Source organism: Myxocyprinus asiaticus, chromosome 4 (genome assembly GCF_019703515.2).
Source record: "Myxocyprinus asiaticus isolate MX2 ecotype Aquarium Trade chromosome 4, UBuf_Myxa_2, whole genome shotgun sequence".
NCBI classification, from domain to species: domain Eukaryota; kingdom Metazoa; phylum Chordata; class Actinopteri; order Cypriniformes; family Catostomidae; genus Myxocyprinus; species Myxocyprinus asiaticus.
The window spans coordinates 59,791,137-59,809,697 of NC_059347.1; the positions used below are offsets into that span (position 1 = coordinate 59,791,137).

The window sequence follows — 18,561 nt, forward strand, 5'->3', positions numbered from 1 at the left end:
GTCTGGAACTGTAATTACTACTGTGTTAAGACTGTTTTGGATCAAGGAAGCTTTGGTTGAGTCACATGTCTGTCTCTGACACAGCTGGTTTACCTATAAAACCAGTGCTCCTTTTTTGTGTGGATAAAAATCAACAGGATGCCACATAAAAGTTAAAGGAGTTAGGAGCTATAAAATGTCATACCAAGAGAGTCCAATAACCTTAAAGGGATAGTTCACCCAAAAATGAAAATTCTCTCATTTACTCACCCTCATGCCATCCCAGATCTGTATGACTTTCTTTTTTCAGCAGAACACAAATGAAGATTTTTAGAAGGACCCAGTAGGGGGCGATATGCACGAAGAATGCAAATCACCATAACAAAAGAAGAAGAATGTGAAAGTGAAGATTGATAGTAAAACATTAATTAAATATTGTTCTTTCTCACCCACACCTATCATATCACTTCAGGAGACCACTGGAGTCATATGGATTACTTTTACCCTGCCTTTATGTGCTTTTTGGACCTTCAAAGTTCTGATCACCACTTGCATTGTATGGACCTACAGAGCTGAGATATTCTTCTAAAAATCTTCATTTGTGTTTTGCAAAAGAAAGAAAGTCATACAGATCTGGGATGGCATGAGGGTGAGTAAATGAGAGAATTTTCATTTTTGGGTGAACTGTCCCTTTAAGAAGAGGATATTAAGAAATCATCCAGTACAGGAGGTGGCGATATGCACCTAAAAATGTCTTGTTGCAACCACACACAGAAGAAAGAAGAAGACGACGACGACGACGAAGTAGTAGAAGTAGAGAGACCGTTGTTTTTCTTAGAGTTATATCCTCTTAAATCAGAAGATACTCAAGGATAAAATGATGAACCTAAAGTCAGGTGTGTGCGCTCTAGTGGCGGTTTTATTGCTGTCTGTCTATATTGCAGAGGTGAATTCCGTCTTCTGCGTCGATAGACCTGACAACAACAGACTGCGGACTGGAGAAGGTAAACATACGAAACATGGCACTTAATGTTTCTGTTTAGAGGTCCAATAAAGTTTCATGTCTTGAGTAAAGTTTAATCAGAGACTGTTTAGCAGGTTTTATATATATATATATATATATATATGTATATGTGTGTGTGTGTGTGTGTGTATATATATATATATACATATGAGCTTAAAAAAATAAGGTCAACATTTTTACATTTCTGTGAAAGCACAACAGAATTGATTTACAACGATAACTTATAAACGGTGTTGGGTGTAATGCATTACTAAGTAATTCATTACTGTAATTAAATTACTTTTTCTTGAAAAAGTAAGGTAAGGGATTACTGTTAATTTTTTAGTAATTTAATTACAGTTACTTCTGGTGTAATTGTGTTAAATAGAACAAATCTACATAAAACAATAGTGAATTTAAAATCTAAATTTAACGTCTAATGTTAAAATATATGTTTTCTAATTTAACGCTGCCCCCTTAAATTCTTTGGGCAGTTCATGAATAATTTATTTGATTTTATATTATTTATTTGAAAGAATTAAAAGAACAGTTTCATGTCTATCCTTTGTATTTTTCATCGGTTGAGGTTGATCAGGGTTTTAGAAAGTAATTAGTAATAAGTAATCCAATTACTTTTCTGACAGAGTAATTAGTACAGTAATCTAATTACACTGTAGATGTAATTAGTAGTTAGTAATTAATTACTTTTTAGAGTAACTTACCCACCACTGCTTATAAACCTTTAAAAGCAGAGCTTCGCCAATCAGAGAACCGTGGCCTACAAAGCCTGCGAAATGAGCCCAGGAGCAACCGCCGACTCCGATGATGCAAGTCGTTCTCCTTTCACCCTTAAACTACTTATATATTTGTACATACTGGAATATTTTGCAGTAAATGTAAAATATTTTGTTTCTATACTTATCAACAACCTTAAATCAATTGTTTATTCCCATTGTTTTTTATTTAATTACATAATTCGCATTGCTTTATGGGATTGTAGTTTATGCCCTCATTAAAGACTTTAAGGCCCTGTCCCAGATGGCACCCTAAGCCCTTGCGGTCCTCCTCCAAGTCCAGACGTTGGTGACGTAAGCGAATGCAGTCCGATGGGGCGCTAGTCGGCAAGTCCACGAGGGTGCATGTGTAATAAAACTGTGCATTTGGGACAGATTTCAATCAGATAATATCATTTTCATACATTACATTTATCATATGCATGCAGTTTCTCTAATTATTATTTGAAAAGTCATAATAGATAGGGTAAAGGAACACAGTTTGCACTAACTCTTGTATATTTATTTTTATTAAATATTTCCAAGCAACATATTGACACTAAAATGTAACCTGTCCTGCTTGACCTGCTCCGAGTGGGATTCGAACCGGCGTCTCCGTCATGGGAGGCGGGCACGCTAATCCTCTAGCGTCAGTCACTAGTGCGCTTCTTGATGCCAGGGGAGTGAGGTTTACACACTGCACAGCTACCTTACCAGCTGACTACTGTTAAAAAAGCATTAGATATTTTCATCAAGAACCTCTAAAAAACCAAGAGTATAAAGTGCAGCATTAAAAAGAGGCTGTTTGACAATTAAATTTTTGCTGGTTTCACACATGCTTAACGTCCTCCCACGCTGTCTTCGCCCTTGGAATTTCGCATTTTGAAGGTATATATGACCACGCCTTATTGCAGGGTAAACTTTTATCCACGGTTTTCCTAACTAACCACTGGGTGGCGCCATGACGATTCTAATTGCCACGAGACTGTTTTCTGGTTCCGGTCTTCAAAAGAAACCATCAAAACGAGCTTTCTATATTGAGAACAACAACAATTTTAAGTGTTAGTTTGAGTAAAAATGAGTTCAGACTCAACTTGTGCAGATGTAGGGATGTCATAAAAACTTGTAGTAGTTAATGATATCAGCGTAACTAACCTCAGTCCATAGCTTCATGTCATCCACTTACTCCTTAAACTTTGAGAAATGAGGCACTGTAAAAAAAAAAAAAAAACAGTCATAACGACTCTCTAAAGTATCACAACTTGCCACAAAGGACTCCAGTGGTAAAATCCAAATCTTCTGAAGTGATATGATAGGTGTGGGTGAGAAACAGATAAATATTTAAGTCCTTTTAAACTATAAATTTGCCTTCCTGCCCAGTAGGGGGCAATATGCACAAAGAATGCGAATCGCAAAAAAACAAAAGAATATGAAGCCACATGCCTTATTTTTTTTGTTTATTTTTTTACAGATGAAGTACACTAAACATCACATTATCCATTAAGAACATACGTGGATGCAAGTGAAAACAGGCATCCGTTATGAATCATGGAACGCTTCCGTGTTCAGGAAAAAGGTGGATAGCGGTGAATGGGAGACCACCGCGCATATTATTTTTGCTTAACTGTTTGCTATAAAAGCAAAAGAAAAAACCACTATTACGTTTACACGAGGACAAAAAAATAGAAAGCGCTGGATTATGACAGTCAGAAGAGTGAAAATGCCAATTTGTTTGGTTGTGTGTGTCTTCGTTCATTGTCTCTTTCTTGATTGTTCTCCATTTGTCTTGATCCCCAATTGGTGTGTGTGTGTGTGTGTGTGTGTGTGTGTAAATGCCTCAGTGTTTGACCATTCCTTTGTCAAGCTTTCTTTAGTTAAATGTGTTTCTTTAGTAAGTTGTCTGTTGCTTGTTTATTATTAAACTCTGCATCTGGGTTCTAGCGACCTTTGTTGGAGGGTTATCCAAGGTGAAGTATGCCACTTCAGAAGTGCAGAGGATCTGTAATGAGGTAAGTCGAGAGAGGTTTTCATTTTGTTATAGTGGTGTTAGCTGTTCTGCAAGTGAATGTGATGAGCATTTATTAATAAATGATGCAAGATCACAGCTTTTATTATTGCATGCAGCATTGATTGCAGGCAATTCAGTTTGATTTTTGCAAGCTCCAAAACAAAAAAGTAATCAGAGAATTAAAGGTACAGTTCCCCCAAAATGAAAATGCTCTCATCATTTACTCACCCTCATGCCATCCCAGATGTGTATGACTTTCTTTCATCTGCTGAACACAAATGAAGATTTTTAGAAGAATATCTCAGCTCTGTAGGTCCATACAATGCAAGTGAATGGTGATCAGAACTTTGAAGCTCCAAAAGCACATAAATGCAGCATGAAAGTAATTCATAAGACTCCAGTGGTTTAATCCATGTCTTCTGAAGAGATATGATAGGTGTGGGTGAGAAACAGATACATTTTTAAGTAAGTTGTTTACTGTAAATCTCAAGTTTCAAACAGCCCTGTTAAGCGTGGAGAGATCCTAAGAGTTCTTCTTTTGTTTTTGCCGATTCACATTCTCCATGCATATCGCCACCTACTGGGCAGGGAGGAGAATTTATAGTAAAAAAGGACTTAAATATTGATCTGTTTCTCACCCACACCTATTATATTGCTTCAGAAGACATGGATTAAACCACAGGATTACTTTTATGCTGCCTTTTTGTGCTTTTTGGAGCTTCCATGTTTTGGTCACCATTCACTTACATTGTATGGACCTACAGAGCTGAAATATTTTTCTAAAAGTCTTCGTTTGTGTTCTGCTGAAGAAAGAAAGTCATACACATCTGGGATGGCATGAGGATGAGTAAATGATGAGAGAATTAAAATGTTTGGATGGATGATCCCTTTAAGCTCTCTAGATCTCACACCCAAACACAATGCTGATACATGAACATGGATGTATGAGAAATCATCATATGATGTGTAATCAGCCTTTGGGTGTAATTAGTGTATCATTGTGTTAAACAAATCATAAGAAATAACAAATAAACTAATCAAACTACTTGTTACTGCTTCTTATTAGATGAAGCCATACGTAGAAAGACGTGTCGGAAAGAAGTTTGATGTTTTCACCGCCAAATGTTTCAGCACGCAGCTTGTGGCAGGAACCAACTATTTTATCAAGGTAAACTCTTTAGCTAAACAAGTTTGGAAGGCTGTGAGCTTGTGACTTTGTCATAAAGTCAATTTGAATTTGGGTCAGTGACATGACACTCATTTTTTTGTCCAGATCTATTAAATTGTTCAAAAATACAATTCATACTGTATAAAACAATTACTTGAATACACCTCTACTATAAACATGAGTTCAATATCATTTTGATATTTTTTCTGGGACTTAAAGTAAAAAAAATTTTTAGTGGTGTAACTGGAGACAGTAAAAAAAAAAATGTAAAGTCTCATTAAAAGCTGAAAATCTTGAAATAAGAAATGATGTCATGAGTAATGCAGAATAATCTTTACAAAATTAAGCAGTAAAACAATTGTATTTAAAATATGATATTATTATTTGATCATATATATTTGATATTTATAATATTTGAAAAAACTTTTGTCCACCAAATCAGTCAAGTGGTGTAACCAACACGTAGTTAGCTATTTTCTTGATTTGTTGACACAAAAACAAAAAAAACAAAACGAATAGGAGCCCTTCAGACCCTCAAGACTGAGTGTGAAGTTTTAAAAAAATATGACTTTTTATTTATTATATTTTATTTTTATGTAAAGGCACATTTTGTTCAGGTCATGTGACGTGACTCAAATATTTATGATATTTGTATTAAAAAAAATATGTTTGAAAACGTTTTTTGAATTTAACAATCAAATCAAATCACTTTATTGTCACACAGCCATATACACAAGTGCAATAGTGTGTGAAATTCTTGGGTGCAGTTCCGATCAACATAGCAGTCGTGACAGTGATGAGACATATACCAATCTACAATAAACATCAGATTTACACAACGCAATTTACATATCTAATATACACATAATTACACTCAACAATATACAAATAATAACATACACTGTACAGTATACAATACGCACTATATAGATACACATTATTCAATAAAAATATATAAAAAAAGTATATATAGAATGTACAGTATTGTACTGTATTGACATTCAGGCTGTTGGTTGATAGTCAGTTGCCAGTGTGTTGTTAAGAGAGAATATAATATAATAATAATAATAATTTATGACAGTCCGGTGTGAGATAATAAGATTAATAAAGTGCAGTGCTGATGAATTTTGATCGTGGGAGATCAAGAGTTCAAAAGTCTGATTGCTTGGGGGAAGAAGCTTTCATGAAGTCGGCTGGTGCGGGTCCTGATGCTACGATACCGCCTGACTGATGATAGCAGTGAGAACAGCCCATGGCTCGGGTGGCTGGAGTCTCTGATGATCCTCCGAGTTTTTTTCACACACACCGCCTAGTATATATGTCCTGGAGGGAAGGAAGCTCACCTCCGATGATGTGTCTGGCAGTTCGCACCACCCTTTGCAGTGCTTTGTGGTTGTGGGCGGTGCTATTGCCGTACCAGGCGGAGATGCAGCCAGTCAGGATGCTCTCTACAGTGCAGGTGTAGAACCGTGTGAGGATGTGGCGGTTCATTCCAAACTTCCTCAGCCGTCTCAGGAAGAAGAGGCGCTGAGACGGCTGAGGAAGTTTGGAATGAACCGCCACAACCTCACACGGTTCTGCACTTGCACTGTTGTAGATTAAGATCAAGTTATTAATTAAGTGATTAAGTTACACTCTCATGTATTGAAGGTGCAAGTAAAGTACGTTAATACATTTTTACTTGATGTTTACACCATATCAAATTTTTAGTGTCATTAAATAATTTTTTTATTTTGTATTTTTTTAGGAAATGCTATAAATGTTTTTAAAAAAATTTATGAAACCACATTGGTCACAAAGATTACATTTCTAAAAATTTGACACGTGTTTTAAACTTTATTTTTAAAAGATTTCTCATATTTATTACCTCAGACAATCTTATTTGTCATTGACACATGCATGTATTTGCTGGAAGTGGTGTGTGTCTAAACCACTAAACCTTTCGTTCTTTATTTTTTCTTCAGGTCCACGTCGGAGGGGATGAATTCATCCATCTGAGAGTCTATAAATCTCTCCCTTACAGTGGAGAAAAACTACAGCTGGATGGAATTCAGACCTCTAAAGTGCACAATGACCCTATTGTATACTTCTAAACGAACACAGAAATTTCTCATTCTCTCTCATCCAAACAATTAGCTGCCATACCTTTTGCAAAATAGACTATTAATATCACAACACTTTTTTTGTTATTCAAATATATATCCAATCTATATTTAATCTATATTAAAGTGAACCCAATATTCAGCCATTTCAGTGCCTTTATATGAGTTTTCTACGGTCAACAACATGACTTTCCTGTACTATAAATGTATTATGGTGAAATAATTGCTCATAGATATTCCAAATCTGTTTTATATTAGAACATCTGTTTTATATTAGAAAATTCTTCTTTTAAAATAAAGGCAAATTTCATATTTTAAATGATATGTCTTTGTTTTATTTACACCCTCTGAAAGAATGTAACAGTAAAATATTGAGCTATGAGCCATTATATACATTTAAAATATATAACAGTAATAATCAATTAAGTCTTATAAGCATGATGTCTATAAGCAATGTTTTTATACTTCTATATACACCATATTTGATGTAGATGGTCAGTATCTTTTACCCTACAGACATCTTACATTTGAGTAGTCACACTCTGTATGTAGTCAGTTATTAGGTACAATTCTGTGTAAACTTATGCTAAAATTTTGTTTAAACTTGAGCTTAAATGGGATCTGCTGAAGGCTCACTGTTAAATGATTAAAGTTAGTTTAAAGACAAATATTGGTACTGTTTTTACGACTGTAATCAGAAGTATAACAAACATTATTCTTGTGAAGTTTTTTTTTTTTCTACTTAGAAAGTCAGGAGTATAAAACAGAACACTGTACACGGTTTCGTATCAAGGAAGCTTTGGTAAGTCACATGTCTGTCTCTGGCACAACTGGTCTACCAGTGAAACCATAACAGTAATAAAGTCATTTATAAAATGTAGTGTGGCCCCAACTGAAGAAAAACAATGTAGTTTTACATTTTAATGTTTAAAATTATACTCTGTTCAATATTGCCTTTGACAGATAGGTTTTCCAATTTTGCATTTATCACTCCTGAGAAGAAAAAGTTGTTGAAAGAATTCTGGTGACTCGAATCGTTTCACAAACCAAGAAATCTTTTAGGTGTGGCCGACAATGAGTACTTCACACATATATACAGTATACTGAAGGCAGAAGTCCAAGTGTGCCTGATTCTCAACGTTACAAGGTTTTCCATTTTCTTTAAAAACTACATTTCAAACTTCCTACACTGTTACACATGAGATTTCTTGCATATCATCTAAAAGACAACCTGGTGAGACAGTAAAATGAGAAGTTCTGCAACTGTAAACCCTAATGTTGTCATTACTGGAAAAATCAAGTTGTCCTATTAAACTTTACAAGTTTTGGGCTCATAACTCAAATATCTATGCTCCTTGAAATTATCTATCTTAAAAATCCATTGACTTTAGATTTTAAATGTAAATGACTCAAACGAATTTGTTCAAAATTGAGCAAATATGAGTTTAGTCAATTTGCATCTAGTTACCTTAACTTAAATTGGTAAGTTCATTCTATATGAATACAAAGTTAAGTGAACTTAATTACACAAGTTTTGGAGACGCTGTTACTCAACTCAATTGAGGGAATGAGTTTACTCAGTCAATTGAATCAATTTATTAGGGTTTTCAGTAGGCCTAGGTGATATGTCTTTAAATTATATCTCTATTTTTCAGCCTATTTACGATATTTGATATATATCTCAATAATTATGTATTTACTCTAAAATGGTTAGTGTTATATATATATATATATCAGAGGAATCATCATTTCATCCAAATAGATTAAATATTTTTAAGACAAATAAAAATCTAATAATTTGTTATAATTATTATAATAATTAAATAAACACAAGGGAGAATGAAATTCAATCATTTTTATTGATATGCACTTTATATTTATATTTCATACACAATGATACATAGTAGCTTAATAAAAAGCATTATTTACCTTTAAATGTTTTTATTAATGTTTTTGTGAATGAACAAGGTGTGTAAAGCCACTTCACTGACTTATTTTTGACATCCCAGTTGAACATTGCATAATGCTGAATTATTACTGTGGGACCCGTCAGGTTTATTATTATAATATAATGCTGAATTATCATTATTATTCTGATTATTATACAAAAGTAATATATTTCTGTCCTGTTTACTTCATCTTCACCTGGGGCTTTTATTTTGACACCGAAGTATTTACTTCAACTTCACAAGGAGCTTTTATTTCCACAGAAAAGGCAGGTTTTGGAACGCGGAAGTAAACGTTTGCAGGGTAAACTTCGACAGCGGTGAGTGGGAGACCACAGCATATATTATTTTCACTAACCCATTTGCTCCAAGACCAAAAGTAAAAATCCACTATTACATTTGAATGACTTTCCGGAAGAAAAAAGTAGAGCGGTGGATTAAGAGAGTAAAATGGGAGAAGATGCCAAATTTTCAGTCACTCTATGAGCAGCTGCAATAGAAACCCCCTCGCAGCTGTGGTAATTAATTTTTTATAACTAATTCCAGGGTAATATAACACAAAGCATAATGTTATAAACTTACACTCAATATTTAAAAAACATATAATATAAAATAAATTCATGAAACGTTGTAATCTCCTTTTCAGTTATTCTGTGCCACATTTGTAGATTTGTCTAATAACTTCTGCGCAAATGCTTAAACCTGCATTACTTTGATTTCACGATGCACGTGAACTGATCTGAGAGCGCTGCCACGCGCGTGCACAGATCAGCGCGTCACCGGTTTGTTCTGAATTGCACACAGACTATGTTTATCTGTCTTTAAATCGCAGCCTTTTGTGGATTAATAATCTCATATGACCAACTTGCCATTTTGATGTTATTTTGATTAACTGTGCAGCCCTGAAGGATTGTGAAATTAGTCTACTGATGCGCTTAATGGCCAAATTAAAGCACATAAAAATTTCAAGATATTCACGATAATGGTCAATTTTACAACGTCAGCAAAATTATCTCAATTATATCGATAATAATCAATATATCGCCCAGCCCTAGTTTTCAGTGAATAGGACGTTCCAGAATTGCTAAAAAAAAAAAAAAACTTTTTCTTTTTTTTTTTTACAAAAGTATTAAGAAACAACAGAAAGAGAATAGTAGAATTTGAACCATCAAACACTCCCTCAAAACCATCTTGTTATTTTAAAATCTGAGTCAATGATATAGTCATTATGGCAGACTCTACATAATTAAGTGATTATCGTATGATCATTGACCTCCATGGCATATCTTTCAGTGCATCATTTATTACATTATTTAAGTGTCAGAAGAGAATATTTTGATTATACAATTCAGATATGAATTCAGATATGATGTCAGATTTCTGAGGTGTGCATTTTAAAGGACTGTTCTGGGTTCAATACAAGTTAAGCTCAATCGACAGCATTTGTGGTGTAATGTTTAATAATGTTTATTTTAAAGTAAAAATCGAGGTTACAGTGGGACACTTACAATGGAAGTCAATGAGGACAATTTTTGGAGGGTTTAAAGGCAGAAATGTGAAGCTTATTTTATAAAAGCACTTTATTTGTGTAATATTTGAGCTGTAAAGTTATTTAAATCGTAATTTTTGCAGTCAACTACAGTTCTAGGTGGATGAATATCTAATTTTTTGTCAGCGACATTAGGTCATGGCAATAAAGTTGTAAAATTACATATAACTTTACACAGAAAAGGTTAGTAAGCAATTTTATCACACTAAAATCATGTAACACGCATATTGTTTACGTCTTTTGGCTATACTTTTAAAACTTTTGTATTTTTTTTTTTTTTCATATTTTTATCAGTAACATTTATGGACTGGCCCCAGTAAGTGCATCACTGGAACTGAGATTTTTGCTTTTTTTTTTTTTTAAAGAAAAGGAGGGATGAGACGAAATTACTTTTTGTGGTAATCAACAGTATATCAGAAATGCTGTCAATTGAATTTGTATTGAACACAACATTCCTTTAAGTTCATTTATGGCATGTTAATTTAAGGAATGGCCATCTAGCAAATAATGGACAGTTTTCTTTGTCTGTAACGTCAGTGCTCTCATGAAATGTCAGCTGAAATATTGCTCTCAGCTGATGTTCAAAATCTGTGCATAAAGACATTTGCAATATAACTGCACAAATCGTGAGAGAGAACACAGTATTGCAAAACTGTATGCAGCTAGAAACCATCAAATACTCACTATAAGCACAAAACAGATAGGAATATTATCCTGAGTGTTGGCATGTGACTAAAAAAACTAGATTAATCACACAAACATAACATTGTATTAAATATTAGAGTTATATATTCAAGAGTTGTGATTACTTTTTGTTTGCTTGTACAGTAGTTACAGTGATCAAAATCAGAAAGTGATCAAAAATCAAATTATCCCACCATTCAAGTAAAAAAATGGCAAATTTTTCTTCCTGTTTTAGAAGAAACTGTTGGAAACTCAGAAGCGACGACCAGGAGACTCAGGTAAAGCTTCAGCAGGATTCTTTATTGTAGAACATCAGGAGCATCCGTCTACAGGTCAGAACTTGCTGTCTTGCGCTGCAGTCATCAAGTCTAAAACAATGAGCTATACATGTAGTTTTAAAGATATTTAGGGGGCTGTCCTTCCATGAGAAGACAAAGCACTCAGTTGATGACTGTAAACAAAGTGTACAAATGTTACAGTGTTTCAAAACTTTTGACCGGTAGTGTGTGTGTGTGTGTATATATATATATATATATATATATATATATATATACAGTTGTGTGAAAAAGTGTTTGCCCCCTTCCTGATTTCTTATTTTTTTGCATGTTTGTCACACTTAAATGTTTCATATCATCAAACATGTTTAAATATTAGTCAAAGATAACACAAGTAAACACAAAATGCAGTTTTTAAATGAAGGTTGTTATTATTAAGGGAAAACAAAAACCAAACCTACATGGCCCTGTGTGAAAACGTGTTTGCGCCACCTGTTAAAACATAACTGTGGTTTATCACACCTGAGTTCAATTTCTCTAGCCACACCCAGGCCTGATTATTGCCACACCTGTTCTCAATCAACAAATCACTTAAATAGGACCTGCCTGACAAAGTGAAGTAGACCAAAAGATCTTCAAAAGCTAGACATCATGCCGAGATCCAAAGAAATTCAGGAACAAATGAGAAAGAAAGTAATTGAGATCTATCAGTCTGGAAAAGGTTATAAAGCCATTTCTAAAGCTTTGGGACTCCAGAGAACCACAGTGAGAGCCATTATCCACAAATGGCGAAAACATGGAACAGTGGTGAACCTTCCCAGGAGTGGCCGGCCGACCAAAATTACCCCAAGAGCGCAGCGACGACTCATCCAAGAGGTCACAAAAGACCCCACAACAACATCCAAAGAACTGCAGGCCTCACTTGCCTCAGTTAAGGTCAGTGTTCATGACTCCACCATAAGAAAGAGACTGGGCAAAAATGGCCTGCATGGCAGAGTTCCAAGACGAAAACCACTGCTGAGCAAAAAGAACATTAAGGCTCATCTCATTTTTGCCAGAAAACATCTTGATGATCCCCAAGACTTTTGGGAAAATCCTCTGTGGACTGACGAGACAAAAGTTGAACTTTTTGGAAGGTGTGTGTCCCATTACATCTGGCGTAAAAGTAACACCGCATTTCAGAAAAAGAACATCATACCAACAGTAAAATATGGTGGTGGTAGTGTGATGGTCTGGGCCTGTTTTGCTGCTTCAGGACCTGGAAGACTTGCTGTGATAAATGGAACCATGAATTCTGCTGTCTACCAAAAAATCCTGAAGGAGAATGTCCGGCCATCTGTTCGTGACCTCAAGCTGAAGCGAACTTGGGTTCTGCAGCAAGACAATGATCCAAAACACACCAGCAAGTCCACCTCTGAATGGCTGAAGAAAAACGAAATGACGACTTTGGAGTGGCCTAGTCAAAGTCCTGACCTGAACCTATTGAGATGCTGTGGCATGACCTTAAAAAGGCAGTTCATGCTCAAACCCTCCAATGTGGCTGAATTACTACAATTCTGCAAAGATGAGTGGGCCAAAATTTCTCCACAGTGCTGTAAAAGACACATGCAAGTTATTGCAGCTAAGGGTGGCCCAACCAGTTATTGGGTTTAGGGGGCAATCACTTTTTCACACAGGGCCATGTAGGTTTGGATTTTGTTTTCCCTTAATAATAACAACCTTCATTTAAAAACTGCATTTTGTGTTTACTTGTTATCTTTGACTAATATTTAAACTTGTTTGATCTGAAACATTTAAGTGTGACAAACATGCAAAAAAAATAAGAAATCAGGAAGGGGGCAAACACTTTTTCACACCTGTGTGTGTGTATAATATACATACACTACCAGTCAAAAGTTTTGAAACACTTGACTGAAATGTTTCTCATGATCTTAAAATCTTTTGATCTGAAGGTGTATGATTAAATGTTTGAAATTAGTTTTGTAGACAAAAATATAATTGTGCCACCATATTAATTTATTTCATTATAAAACTAAAATTTAATTAAAAAAAAAAAGTTTTTGAAATTGATGACTTGGACCAAATAATAAAGAAAAGCAGCCAATAAGTGCCCAACATAGATGGGAACTCCTTCAATACCGTTTCAAGAAGTTGGTTGAGAAAATGTCAAGAGTACATGTCTACAAATTCTAGGCAAAGGGTGACTACTTTGAAGATGCTAAAATATAACAGTTTTGTTTAGTCACAACATAATTCCCATAGTTCCATTTATGTTATTCCATAGTTTTAATGACTTTACTATTATTCTAAAATGTGAAAAATTATAATAAAGAATGAGTGTTGTTTCAAAACTTTTGTCCGGTTGTGTGGTGTGTGTGTGTGTGTGTGTGTGTGTGTATATACAGTAAATACCATATGGACTCTTGCCCAGAATTCTTGAGTCTTAGCGCAGAACCACAGAGCATGGGCCATGTCTCCATCCTCCAACTGACATTGCCAGCAGGTAGGTGTGTCTTTTAAACCAAGCCTAAACAATCTAGAGGGGGTCCAGCAGAAATGATGCAAAATTAAAGGCTACCCTTGCATCCCTAGACATAGTTAAATAAAAAAATGTAAATTCTCTCCCACTCTCAATACCAAGTTCAAATCTCTTTCCCATAACTTAAGAGCTATTAAGGATCCATCACCAAGACTCTGAATCAACGAGGAATAATGACACTTCATGACCCTTTCCAAAGGCTGTGAGCACCATGAAAAGAGTGTCTGCAGCTTTAGGGGACTTTGTACTACCACCAAAAATAGTACAAAGTAGATGGCACAACTGTAAATACCTGAAAAATTGAGACCTACAAATCCCAAATTGCTGTGTTATATTTTCAAATGATCTCAAAGCTCCATTTTCATAAAGGTCACCAAATGTAGCAACACCCCTCTAAATCCATTCTTTCCAGAAAAAGGGGGACTTGTTAATACATAATTTGGGGTTCAGCCATATACTTGAGATATTTAGGTAAGTAGCAGAACTGAATGGGCCTGGGTAGCTCAGTGAGTATTGACGCTGACTACCACCCCTGGAGTCAGACAAATGACAAATGACATTGTAGTGAACAGACAATGTAGTGAAGCCCACCTATCATCATCACACGAGAACCTATTCATTAAAGGGTTAAAATTAACTCTAACTAAACCTCTCAAATTTGCTGGAAATAAAATGCTTAAATACCTAATGCCTTGCTTGGGCCATTGAAAGGTGCCAGGTTGGAAAGCTGTGGTAGGGCAATATGCCGTCAGAGCAAGAGCTTCCGATTTAGACCAATCCACCCTGTATACTGAAAATTTGGAGAAAGAATTAATAATTCTATGGAGGGTAGGCATAGATCTTCTGGGGTCGGAGACAAATAATAAAATATCATCTGCGTAGAGTAGAAGTTTATGCAAAACACCTGCTACAACACCAGGAAAATCAACCTCTTTTCTTATTGTGGCTGCTAATGGTTCCAGAGCAAGACAGAACAATAAAGGGGAGAGAAGACAGCCTTGACGGGTTCCCCTACCAAGAGAGATATTATCTGAAATTAATCCATTAGTTTGCACTGCCACTGACGGTTGTTTATACTGTAACTTAATCCACGCAATAAAAGTGTTCCCAAACCCGTAAATTTCCAAAATCTTAAGGATAGTCCCATTCCACCATATCAAATGCCTTTTCTGCATCAAGTGAGATGGCAGCGATCAGGGTCTGATTATTCGCTACTGACCACATAATATTTATAAAACGTCTAATATTATCAGAAGAACTACGACCATGAATAAACCCCACTTGATCTATATGTATAAGAGAAGTAATTACTGTGTTTAATCGATTAGCCAGAATTTTAGACAATATTTTTACATCTAACTGGATCAAGGAAATTGGAAGATAACATTTACATTAATTTGAGTCTTTATCTTTTTTAAGAATGAGACTGATCAGGGCTTGCGTCATGGTTCGCAGTAGTTCACCTTTCTTTAATGACTCTGTGTAAACTTCTAACATAAGAGGAGCCAGTTCTGTGACACAAAATCAAAAACATTCTGTGGAAAAAACATCTGGCCCTGATGCCTTACATTTTGGCAAGACTTTCATTTCCTCAAGTTCCTCAAGTAATATCTAAGTCAAGAAAGTCTTTTTGTTCATTCGTCAATTTAGGAAGTTCTAGTGGCTCTACGAAGTTGCTAATATCCTTATCGGTACACGGAGACTTCACAAAAGGAATGGTGGAAAAAAACTCTCTCTGTTAATGTATCTGGCAAGAGTTTCCCTTCTTTGTCCCGCAACTCAAAGTATGTCTGTCTTGTCCTGAATAACCAATACTCTACCTTCTGTGACAAAATAGTATTGTACCTATAGATTAAGCTCTCTAAGACCACTGGATGACATTCGGTGCTTCAGCTCTGTTTCAGTTCTTTTAATACTCTTCTCCAACTCCATTAATTCCTGTGCTTAATGAGTGAGGCATATTAAATGATCCGCCCCCTAAGAACTGCCTTAAGCGCCTCCCATGCCACGCCCACTGAGGACACTAAGGACCAAATGGTTTCTACATAAACATTAACTTATGTCTTTAATTTTTTTTTTTGAAATTCTGGGTCTTGTAAAAGGGATGTATTAAAGCGCCATCTATATGATTTTCTTTTCTGTATATGTGGCAACAACTCACCAAAGCATGATCTAAACCAAAATGTTCTCAATTGATCAATCAGTGGCAAAAATCTATTCTAGAGTAAATCTTGTGAACTGATGAAAAAAAGGTATAATCCCTCCCAGATGGATTCAGGAGTCTCCAAATATCTGAAAGACCAAGATTTTTACACATCCTCTGAAGTGTCAATGTTGCTCTAAAGGGTCTACACACTTTTGCATCACTATGATCAAGGACCAGATCCATTAACAGATTGAAGTCTCCACCCTCAACCATTTAATGGAGAATCCCAGCTATATGTAACTTTCCCTCAAGGTCTATTAAAAAGTACTGATCATCAGCATTGGGTGCATAAATATTAGCTAATATAAAATGTTGCCCCTGTATTTCAGCCAAAACAATAATGACTCCTAATTTACCTTCGATGTGTTTGAGACATTTAAATTGTAAATGCTTAAATATCAATGTTATGACTCCACTGCTCTTACTTGAATCAGCATTGCAAAACACATACCCACCCCATGCCCTACCAAGCTTTTTAGCCTCCTGTGAAGAAAGGTGCATTTCTTGAAGGAACATTATATCATATTTTTTTGTGCTCCAGCTATTAACATTCCACATGGAGAGAAATATTTTACCTACACTACCGGTCAAAGGTTTCGAAACACTTGACTGGACTGAAATGTTTTTCATGATCTTAAAAATCTTTTGATCTCAAGGTGTATGCTTAAATGTTTGAAATTAGTTTTGTAGACAAAAATATATTTGTCCCACCATATTAATTTATTTCATTATAAAACTAAAATTTAATTTAAAAAAAAAGTTTTTGAAATTGGTGACTTGGACCAAATAATAAAGAAAAGCAGCCAATAAGTGCCCAACATAGATTGGAACTGCTTCAATACTGTTTAAAAAGCATCCCAGGGTGATACCTCCAGAAGCTGGTTGAGAAAATGTCAAGAGTACATGTCTGCAAATTCTAGGCAAAGGGTGACTACTTTGAAGATGCTAAAATATAACAGAGTTTTCATTTATTTTGGATTTTGTTTAGTCACAACACAATTCCCATAGTTCCATTTATGTTATTCCAAATATTAATAATAAAGAATGTGTTTCAAAACTTTTGACCGGTAGTGTATATTAAAGTGTGACATATTGAAATGCAAAGATAAATTGTGTACCCAAGGTAAAATTGTATAGACCGCTTTCCAACATTGATGTAACCATAAAATCCTGAACAACACACAGAACAGAAAAAAAAAAATGCACTTCAATGCCACGCACAACAGTCCCAACTGGCATCCATCCCCCGAAAATCCAACGGTCCATGCATGCTCACGAGATTTTCCGTAACACTCTTGCTACCAGATTGCTCAAGTCTGGTGTTTTAGGGTTTTTTTATTTTTTATTTTATTTTTATTTTTTTACGTAATGCCATTCAATAGCACATAAATATATTCAATAAAATAGGCCCCAGTAAATAATCACATTGAACCCAGTATTGATTAAGTGCAGGCAAAGTTACCCACTCACACCATTGATTTAATGAAGGCTATAGTTTGTCGTGGGCATATAAAAGTCTTGCACCTATCCTTGGTGTCAATTCTCAGCTTGGCAGGGTAAAGCAATGTGAAGCTCACATCCTCTGTGTGCAGAAATTTCTTACACTCTTTGAATCTGTCCCGTTTTGCTTGCGTAGCTTTGGTAAAGTCCGGAAAAACCATAATGTTGCAGTCCTCCCTGCACAACTTGCCTTTATTCCTCGCTAGAACAAAGTCTTTGTCTACCGACCGCAAGAATCTTGCCAGGATGGGTCGAGGTCTGTCACCTATTTTGGGAAGCTGACCGAGATGACAGCCCGCTGTGACGATCAAATTCAGAATGAGCCCCTCCAAAAACTTGACCATATTTTGACCTTCCTTTCACTCTGGGATTCCAACGAAACGAATATTATTACGTCTGCTCCGATTTTCCATATCCTCTATTTTTTCCCACACCTGGTCAATATCAGCCTTGGTGGCTGTTGGGTTAGCCTGTAGCTCTTTCCCGGCAGACTCCAGAAACTCGTCTCGCTTTTCAACATCCTCTATTCTTGTAATCGGGGTGGAAAGTTTCACCTCCACAGATGTGGTCACTCGACGTATTTCAAGGCCCTCCATGTCGGTCGAGATTTTCGTTAAAGCTGCATAAATATTCGCAATATCTTACGTCATGAGGTTTGCTATCAATATCAACTGGACCTCATCTTGATCCTGCGAGGCGTCAGATGTGTTCGAACGCAAGTGCCTTTTAGCACAGTTTAGCAATCGAAACTATTTCAGTTCTCACTGGTTAATATTGATTAAAAGGAAAATTGTAGCAAAGTGAAGCGGAGCTCGCCTCTAAGCGACCA

General features: G+C 35.6%; 1 protein-coding gene across 1 annotated transcript; it reads left to right on the forward strand.

The window, feature by feature from the left end:
* The first annotated feature begins 739 nt into the window (after window positions 1-739).
* Window positions 740-7,352, forward strand: LOC127440059 (cystatin-B-like). Its single transcript, XM_051696441.1, has 4 exons — window positions 740-983; window positions 3,697-3,764; window positions 4,830-4,931; window positions 6,896-7,352. Exons 1-4 carry the CDS (start codon window positions 857-859, stop codon window positions 7,022-7,024), a joined length of 426 nt encoding a protein of 141 aa, XP_051552401.1. The 5' UTR covers window positions 740-856; the 3' UTR covers window positions 7,025-7,352.
* Window positions 7,353-18,561: the final 11,209 nt, after the last annotated feature.